The 10,542-nt window shown below is 43.0% G+C and overlaps 1 protein-coding gene across 1 annotated transcript; it reads right to left on the reverse strand.

Annotated features, from left to right (window-relative positions):
- Positions 1 to 678: 678 nt before the first annotated feature.
- Positions 679 to 2,091, reverse strand: LOC145687271 (uncharacterized). The gene has a single exon (XM_081760744.1). It carries the CDS (start codon positions 2,089 to 2,091, stop codon positions 679 to 681), a length of 1,413 nt encoding a protein of 470 aa, XP_081616870.1.
- Between the last annotated feature and the right edge of the window lie 8,451 nt (positions 2,092 to 10,542).

The raw sequence follows: 10,542 nt of genomic DNA on the forward strand, positions 1-10,542 counted from the left end.
CGGTGAGGCGTCGCAAAAGATTTAATCTAAGATTAGCTTTGTCCGTTAGTTTTTTCAAGTGAACATTCCAGCTGAGCTTTGAATCGAAAACCACGCCTAGATAGGTAGCAGTGGTGGAAGGGCGTACAGGGTACCCATCAACACTTAGGCGCAACAGAGTTGGGTTTCTATGGACTTTCGAACGACATTTAGGCGGTAGAAATACTAGAGCTTGCGTTTTCTCGGAGTTGATCATTCAGTGCCATTTCTTACACCACTTGACGAAATTATCGAGTGTTGCTTGTAAAGCAATGTTAAGCTGATGCACAGTTTTGCCGAGTGCAATAAATCTGTATCGTCAGCATATTGAAAAATAAATACGTTGCGTGGTACAGAAGGGATATCGGACGCATAAAGGATATATAATAAAGGGCTGAGAGCTGATCCTTGTGGTACACCAGTTAGAGGAAAAATCGGCCAAGAGAGGGATAGGTAACAGAGAAGTTTTGTCAAGATACTTATGGAGTCGACAAACGATATTTTTTTCCAGTAGCTTATTGAAGACTGAGGTGAGCTGGATGGGTCTGTAAGAGGATACTGAATGTACAGGTTTATTAGGTTTGTGAAACATGCAAATTTTGGAGACTTTCCAATCTGAAGGGTAGAAACCAGTTTTAAGAATGAAATTGTATATTGTTACTAAGAGTAGCAGGAGTGATGGCAGGCTTCTTTGATATGTCGGTAAGAGATCGAATCGATCCCAGGTGCAGTATTTCTTTTTCGTGCTAGTGCCGTATGGAGTTCATCGACTGTGATGGGTGAAGTAAGAGGATGGGCTGGGTCAATGGCGTGCTCCGTGGAAGGTTGTAAGGCAGGAAGACATAATATGTCTGTCCGTTCACAACGCTTGGAAGCGGCTGATGGTGTAAAAACGGCCTGTAACTGGGCAGCAAATACATTTGCTTTTTCTGCGTCAGAATAGAAAGGTGTACCGCCAGCTATGAGAGGGTAGGTTATTGTAGTGCTTTTACCAACAAGCTGATGAAACCGCTTCCAATAGCGAGAAGGATGAGCTTCCTCGGGTAAGCTGTTACAAGTTTTTATCCAGTTTCTACGTTTATACGCAACAAGATAGTTACGTACCGTTCTTTGCCATTGATGATGTAGGCGTAAATATGAATCATTCCCAGTCCTATAATATTCTCGAAGATGTTTTCGAGCTTGCTGTGTAAGTGGAATGTAGGTTGGCGGTAATTTCGGTCTGTGTGCGTGCACTTGCTCTGTTGGAATATGGTTCTGAGCACTTATTTGGATGGCTTTAGTGACAGTTGTAACACAGGAATCTAACCCAGTTTCATTAGTTCGAGGCTTTTCACAATGAAGAATGCGTTCAAGATCGTGCCGGAAAAGAGGCCAGTTAGCCTTATCATATCTCGGAACATGACGAGGGGCGATTTCTTGGCGTGGTCGTTGCCCTCGAGTTAGTGTGAGTTTTACTGGATGGTGATCGCTCCCAATCGAGTCCAAAACTTCTAGCTGACAGTCTGATAGAAGATTCAGAGAAGTAATGACAACGTCAGGCGTGGTCTGACTGACAGGCCTAGTGTGCGATGGAAGGACATGTAGATGAAGATGGAGATCGTTAGTTAAATACTGTTGAAAATCTGCTTTCTCACGATCACTTCTACTATGGAGATTAATGTCCGCCATGATAATAATATTTCGATAATTATTGGCAATGTATCGGAAATATTCTAGCGGGATAGGTTGACGTGGACGAATATAAATCGTACTAAAATTGATGATTATAGACGGAAAGTATATGGAGTAAAGAAGATATTCAGGGAAAGTACTGAAAGCTGGAGGATTGTACGCTCTAGTTGGATATTTTGGAGAAAGGCCTATTGCAACTCCGCCTTGTGCACGAGCCAAGTGATTATGATAGTCTTGGCGTTGTAGTTGATAGCCCGGAATGCGAGCTGGCTTGTTTGGTTTTAAAGCGGTTTCATTCAGTGCAAAAACATTGATATGTTCCTCCAACAACAGTGCCTCTAATAATAGTTTATGTTGCGAAAATGATCGAATGTTAACAAGTAAGAAAGTAATACCCATAGTGAAGAATACTATGCGGATTGTATTAAACAGTAGTTTCCAGTGATCCAAAGTGAAAATGGACATAATTGTTTGAATAATTGGTATAGAGATTGATGTGAAAGATGGATTTTGCGGCTGTGATAATGTGGTGAAGGATATTGGTTCGCTGAAAGGGAAAGATATTTTGAAGCACCAAACTGATGTAGCGAAGAAGATCTTCGACTGGTAGCGGTGGTCAGATTGATTGGTTAGGTTGAGCTGTTGTATCGGTCGTTTTTAGTGGTACTGTTAGCTCCGGGTGCTCTGGTTTCGGTACTGGTTTCGCTCTGCAACGATAGCTATATGTAGGGTGACCCACACTGCCACAGGTGATACATTTAGGTGGCCCTCGTAAGTTGGGCATACTTTGGTTTCATGTAAACCCGAGCAATAACCGCACTTAGATGGGTTGGAACAAGCTGCTGTGGTATGGTCATTGTACGTCTGGCATTTTTCGCATAGAATAGGTAATGGTCCTTGTGTTTTGGATGGTTCAACGCGATGTATTTTCTTGTAAATGGGTGCACCAAAACGTAACAGGTAATCAATAGTGTCCTGTTGCTTAGAAAGGACACAAACCATGTACGTCGGACCATTATTATTCCTAATACGAATGCACTTTCCTACTGAGATTCCTTCTTGCTTTAATTCCTCTTGGATTTCTGCAACGGTAAGCTCTGGAGAGACACCTCTAATAACGACTGATAGAAATTGTGGTTTCCGAGGTGGTGGAGGTTGTTTCTGCCGCTTATTCGTCAATTTTGTTAGTTTTGCGTTTTTACCGAAGATTTCGTAGGAGGCTTTGTTGCGAATAGTAATTCCGAAATTCGGATCTTTAGATTTAAGAATGTAGCCGTTTTTAGTGGGAACAATTTGGACCAGAGTATCCCGTACCCGTGGAACATATTTCATGATTTGCAGGAAAATTAGTTTGGGATTAGTGTACTTTGTGTCGTAGTCTGTGAGTATGAAATGATAGACAGGATCGACATTCGATTGTACTGAGAATGTACCTTGAACCCCAGTAGCAATATTGGTATTCTGGGGAATGAGTTCTACATCCATTGTGACCCTTGGGGACCGTGACCATATGCGTTTTGCTGACTGTGTTGAGTCATTATATGGATGTCTTTCTCTAGATGCAGACGGTAGTGGTTGACTTGCCCAGAAGAAGTGACGAGTGCGGTTAGAAGGTGCAATGGGTGCCGTCTGTGCAGATTGAGCGCCTAGATGTGAAGGAACGGTAGCAGGTAATCCGTAATGCTTTCCAATATTCGATTGCCGGTTAGTGTTGCTAGAGTCCGCCATCTTAATGAAGCTGCCCGGGGCCGAAGCCCAAACGAGGATGAAAAAGATGAACAAGATGATGAGATGAAGTTCAAAAAACAAGTTTACCCTTCGAAAGTGAAAACTTCTGTCAATCCTCTAAGTGTTGTATGTGTGCTTTGCTCCCAAATGCGTATTGCAACATTTGTTCCTCGCTGGCACACTAACTAGCACAAGAGAGGTTAGGCTCCTTGATTCAGTACCATGTGTTTATGATGATGATCATCATCATCATCAAAAGCAATTTCATTCCCATCCAGAGATGGGCGGGCCACAGAAGGTTACGCCTTCTCTTCGGCCAGAGTAAATACAAAACTTATGGAAACAAGAGAAGAGAGATCGTAAAAGGATGTAATTAAAGTTTTTGGCGTGTGTTATTCAACCTTTGTGCCCTGCTGGAGTGAGATAGTTAATTATGTTTGTGACGTTAGACGAGGAAATATTTAAGGAAATGCAGTTATGATGGATAGATGGACGGATGGCTGCGATATATGCGCCGAGCAGGGTTGTAATCAGCGGCATTTGTTTCCCGTTCATATATGGCAAGTAGGTGGTCCAGGGGTGGGTACGCTCTGCGTGGTATTGCCGGGGTTTGCTCCAATAACTCTGCTATAATGGGATGGTTGCCGAGTATGTGTTGCACAATGTAACGGGTGCGCAGGCGGTAGATATGAGCCAGAAGAAGAGGCATAGACGTATGATTGTATACAACGGCAGTGGATGTTCGGGCTGGTAATGAATAGGCGATGCGAATAGCTCGGCGTTCAAGGACTTGGTGGCGGTCATAGAATTGTGTATTTGCTGAGAGCCAAGCAAGATGTTCATAGGTGATCGCAGGACGGACGAAGACCTTGTAGGTATATAATAATAATGTAGAATTGAGGCCCCATGTTGTCCCTTTAAGGCGACTCAGCAAGTAAAGACGCCGGCGGATGTGTGTCTCAAGAGATTTCAGGTGAGGTCTCCAAGTAAGGTGGCTATCGAATTGAACACCGAGATACGTAGTACTGTTGCGGAGAGGGATGGTGGAACCCATGACATTGATGCAGAGACGGTCCGGATGTCGTGAGTGACAGTACTTTTTTTTGTTTGGCCCGAAGAGTGTCATTTGAGTTTTGAGCGGATTTATTTTCAATTTCCACCGAAGGCGCCAGGCAAGCAGCGTATCAATGGCAGATTGCAGCTGGATGGAAATTCGGTCAACAGAGGACCCCAAGGCAAGGTAGGCTGCATCGTCGGCGTATTGCAGGGCGTGGACTGGTGGTGGTGTTAAGGGCATGTCCGCGACGTACAGGATATACAAAAGAGGAGATAGAACGGACCCCTGAGGTACTCCAGCTCGCAACGTGAATTTGTGAGACCGTGCTCCATTGAGATGGATAAAGACCCGCCTATGGGTTAAAAAAATTGGCAATGAGGCGGACGTAGGGAATATGTAGAAGTTGTTTGAGTTTGTAAAGCAGGCCTTCGTGCCAGACCATGTCAAAGGCACGTTCTATGTCGAAAGAAATTAAGACCGAGGGAAGGTTCTTGTTGTGGTGGTTGACGATTAGAGATGATAATTTCAAGAGTTGGTCGGTCGTGGCGTAGAAAGATCGAAAGCCTGCTTGAGCGATCGGGAGGATATGGCGCCGTTCCAGATATATATGTAGCCGTTTGACGAGGATGCGTTCCAAAGTTTTACTGAAGACTGTGGTGAGACTGATGGGCCGGTATGAAGTGACCTGAGTCGGATCTTTCCACGGTTTGAGGAATACTATGATTTTGGCTAGTTTCCATGCAGGAGGAAAAAAGCCCGTGGTGAGGATGGCTGTATATAGGACTGCCAGTAGGGTATGAAACAAAAGTGGTGCTTGAGATAACTGGCGGTAACTAATTGCGTCCACGCCCGGTGAAGTGTTACGTCTATTATAGAGAGCTGTGTGGATATCGTCTGTGGTAATCGGTGCAAGAATGCCGGTAGAAACGGTAGGTTGAGGAGCGAAAAGTGTTGATAAAGTTGGCGGTGCGGATCACCAGCTTCAGTGATATGGTGATGGGTGGGATGACTAAAGATTGGAGCCATATGCGGAGTGAAAACCTTTTCAAAGTGACTGGCGAAAGCTTGGGCTTTAGCGGCGTCTGTCGGTGGAGCTGCATCCTGAAGCAGAAGCGGATATTGTGGGTTGTTGGTTTGACATGTAAGTCGTCGAAAGAGGGTCCAGAATTTAGTTGGATTGCTTTCAGTACCAAGTTGATTACAGGAGTTGCGCCATGTGAGTCGTTTTCGTGCTATGATATAGGACTTAACCATGCGTTGGAACTGCTGGTGCAAATGTAAGAAATGCGAATCCTTAGAGCGGTTGTATTCGGCAAGATAGTATCGAGAACGTGCCAGAAGAGTGAGGGCCCTGGGCGGAAGAGGAGGCCGAGATGGATGAGCTGGCTGCTTTGGGACTGCATGTTCAGTGGCTCGATGGATAGCATCAGTTAGTGTACTGGATAACAGGTTTACGGAATCAGCACTAGTAAGGTCGGTAGGGGTACCGTCAAGCGTTTCAGTCAGATATGTTTGATATTTATGCCAGTCTGCCCTGCGAAAATTATAAGTAACAGGTGGTGGCACGAGGGCTGTGTCTCGCCCAGGGTTGGCAACCGTAAGGAGGATAGGAAGATGGTCACTGCCGATGGTCCCTAGGACTTCAAGAGTTGAAGACGCCACTAGGTTGCTTGAAAGGAGGACAACATCTGCTGTAGTGTCACTGACGGGGCGAGTCGGCTGAGGAAGCGGCATAAATGAGGCTTTGGTGGTCAGGAGGAAATCCTGAAAGCGCTGCTGTTGCTCTGCGGTGCGAGATGTATAATTCAGGTCTGCCAGGAGCATATAGGTTTTGAAATGTGTGTCAAGATAGGTTAGAAAGCGGTAGGGTAGCGGCTGAGTCTTGCGCACGTAGATGGTAGCCACGGTGATGATTTTATCGGCGAAATAGATGGTGGCAATAACGCTCTCCGGATATGCATCAGCGTGAACAGGTGTAATTCGTCTATAGGGTAGCGATGACCCTACAGCCACCGCGGCACCCCCCGAGCAACGTGTTGAGGGTGATCTGAGCGCAGGAGGCGGAAATGTGGAAAATAGTAGGGCTCAGATTGTTTCAAGAAAGTTTCGTTGAGGAGGATGCAGTCCACATGATGAGCCGTGGCTAGCGTTTCGAGCAGTATGCGGTTCCGGGGTAAGGAACGGACATTAGAAAAGAGGATATGGAGCGGTTTCCTTCCCTTCGGTCTTTGATTCATGATTCCGGATCACAATGGAAATGAAAGTAAGTAGATAATCCGGAGTAGGTAGCAGCCATGCGAAGTTGGAATATATCGATGGCAGCCTTGGTTGCATGGTTAAGTATGGCCCCCCGCTGATACGGAAACGTATTCTGCAACACAAGGGTGACAAATTGTAAAACATTTTCAACTGTCGGGGGCGGGAGGAGAGAAGTCTGGGTGCCTGTCGACACTTGTGCCGCAGGGTGAAGACGGAGTGGGACGACTGTTTCCGGCTTATCTGGTAGAGGTGGCGGTTTCTTTGTGCATCTGTATGAATAGGTAGGGTGGGGACCATCGCAAGTATTGCATGTGGCTGGCTGTTGAAGGTTCGGGCAGTTCTTGACCTTATGGGACTCTTTGCAGTGAGGACAGATAGTGGGCAGAGTACACTTATTGGTCGGGTGCGTATTATAGGATAAACAGTTCTCGCATCGCAACGGAACTGGTGGTGGAGTGCGGGAAGGTTCCACGCGATGGTGACATCGATAGAGATACACTCCGTTGCGAAGAAGATTGTCTATCAGTTGCTGATCGTCAGTGAGGATACGCACCATATAAGTGGGGCCATTTGCATTTTTGATTCGAATCGCTCGTTTTGGATGTAGGTCTTCCTCTTTTAGTTCAGCCAATATATCCTGCTCCGTCAGGGTGGGGTCAACACCACGAATGACCGCTGAAAGAAGAGATGGACAACGGGGTGGCGGTAGTGTTTTTTGCTGAGAAGATGTTAATAATTGAATTTTGGCATTAGAGCCGAACATGGCAGGACCGACTTTGTTGATTAGGTTTTGATACAGTTGTGCATTGGTAGATTTAAGGATAATTCCGTTCTGAGTTTTAACCAGTTGTTGTAAGTCCAGCCGAGTGCAATAGCGCATCAGTTGCTGATAGAAGGATTTAATAGTTGAATATGCCGGGTCAAGATTGCTAAAGAGGATGTTATAAATGGTAGGTTTGCCTGCACCGACATCCATGAGATTTTCAGTGGAAGAAGCTGGTGTCACTTGGTTAGAATCGCAGTGAGACGTCCCCTGAGTTGATTTTGGGGGACTTTTTAAAGCCTCAGTATAAAAGAGTTTTTGTGGGGAGCGAGAACGGTCTCTATTTCGAGGAGGTGAGCCCTCGGAGGATTGAGAGCTGCTAGGGACTTTGGTACGCTTTTGAGAGCGAGGTACGTCGCGCCGAGGTTCACGAGGGGTCCCGTAACAGTAGAAGGAATGCCCTGATGCTTGCCCTTGGAAGAAAAATCCGGGGTCTTAGGCATGATGTCGTCGTAAGGAGGACGTCGGAAAGGCAAAGCCTTTCGTCAGTCGAGAGCCGTCGGAAAAGACGCTACTAGAATATGAGACTATTAAAGATATAATGACGATGTTCAGAGAACTAATGAAACTGGCGTACCGCTAACACAGAAGTGTTGCGTCACCAACTAGGGCCGTGAGGCCGATGTCGATTCTTGAAGAGAATCCTCCGCAATATAAGAACTAACTAAACGAATAACGATAGAATAGCACGACAAATAGGCCAATAGATGGCTATAGTCGCCAGGTGAGTATGTGTTTATGATAGAAAGTTTAGCAGATAAAGTTGATTATTTACTTAACCTAATAGTGAAACTAATAACAATATACGAAATCGGCATACACCATTCCCTAGTGTTTGGAACGCCCATTAACCGGACTGTATCCGTTTTTTTTTTTTTTTTTTTTGCTTAATTTCTTGAATAATTCATTTTATTTTTGATTGTTTTAATTTGATTAGTTGTATATGTTAACAGTCGCGAAGGTGGAGCCATCTACCGTGTTAGACACAAACCATTCGGACGTTAGAAATAACCTTAACAAATATCATCTCTACTGCTTCAATTCAAAGCAATCAGATGATATTCCAGTATTGCATAAGACTCCTCAACCCCTTTTTTTTATAAACGTGTCTTCTTGAAGGTAGTGTCTATGGGGAAGAGTTTTAATGGTAAGCTTGCTAAATACATCATATTTTAGTCAAACACGGCATGGACCTTCTTGGAACTTTATGCTTGAGGTAGATATTGATCAAAAACACAGGAATAATTCACTCCACGCTTAAAAATAAGTTTTTAGTCATTTACTTCATTTCAGAAAACTATCCGAATGTTTTACGAAGAAAAATGTACTTTCCTTGAGGTTTCTTGAAGGAGGCTCTTGATTGAGGTTTAGATCAGTTAGGGCAATATTTAAAAATATTGTCCCTTAAACCTAGCAGAGCTTTAGAAAGCACGCAATAAGCATTAAAATAAAAAAAAAGAAAGAAAAGGAAAAGGTCTCCCAATTTGAGGTTGGTATCAGTTAAGAATTATAAGAATATGACTTTATCCTCTTTTGAAAAATTCTGTAAAGGTTTGCTAAAGCAAGAGTGTTTCGTTTCACTCTGTAAAACTGTGGCAATCTTCCAAATTATGAAAATTCAAAAAAAAAAAAAAAAAAAAGTAGCATATGTGTAACTTCCCGTTGATGTAAAGGAATAAGATTAATGATTGAACGTGCTCCTTGGACGCTGAGTTTATATCACAGATTTATCGGTATCTCTGACTGATGCTGATGAGTTTCAATATCGAAACCGGAAGAAGTAGCAAATTTCTTCCATTTTCAACTTTACCCACTTGCGTTCCATGTGTCTTTTCATATGTGCGTGCTGTAATACCAGTTTTCATTTACTGTTAAAACTCTGTCTAGACCGTTATATAGGACATATAAATTGTGAGCGCGTGAGGAGAGCATTCATATTACTGATGAAATCAATTGCGTGTATTGTGGGAATGTTTAGACTGAAAAAAAATGAAGGGATGGTCTGAAGGGATCTTGTGCTGCTTGAGGTTGGTCATTCAGCAATTTCATCACTGACCAAAGATATATATATATATATATATATATATATATATATATATATATATATATATATATATCTTTGGTTAGGTTAGGTTAGGTTATATATATACATTTCATTTTCCAATCTCGAAATAGATCTCGAAGTTGGTAATATTTGTTGTCAAAATAAACACATGTGTGTTGTAATTGAATGCTTCCTTAGGACTGCCATCTACTGAGACATTTTTTGTCTTTTCTGTCAGTAAGGTGTTGTCACCTAAGGACAAATAGTATAACTAAGTTTTGTCTTGTATCCACTAACAAATTTCATCATCTCCAAGATTAATACGACCCTTAATGAGGGATACGTTTTCATGGCATCCACATGAATATCACTGGTACGCAATGGGTTAATAGAGAAAAGAGTGTTTGCAAGATCCATACTTCTGACGTTGAATCCATTCAACATAAAAAAAAAAAAACTTGCTGTATGCTGTTCTGCTTTTGTTTCATTGCAATCAAGGTTTAAACAGGAAATTGTTTATTTGTACCTCTTTTGGTTTGAATACAAGATTAATGGAAGAAATATTGCCTATTTTCGGGACGCTGAATCAATTAGAAAAATAATCTTCGTATTTTATCTTTATGTTTTCGTTCTGACACCTACCGACAGGCAGATGGGTGGATGGATGGCCGACGGACTTATCTGATATACATTTCCATGCTTTATGAATAGCATAGTTTAGAAGCCCTAAAAGTATAGACAAAAATGAAAGAATAATTTCTTTAAACCAAACTTGTGCGTTCTTCTGAGGCTCAAGAATGAGCTTACTTCTGTATTTCGAGTTGGAATTGGTTAATGGTGAGGAGAGAAAGAAAAACAAATAAAGAAAGAAAAAAAACTATTTGTTTTGTGCATGCAAGCAATAGTGTTATGATATGTAACAGAACACTATCTCATGCT

Source organism: Thermobia domestica, chromosome 6, assembly GCF_964235325.1.
Source record: "Thermobia domestica chromosome 6, izTheDome1.hap1.1, whole genome shotgun sequence".
NCBI lineage: Eukaryota > Metazoa > Arthropoda > Insecta > Zygentoma > Lepismatidae > Thermobia > Thermobia domestica.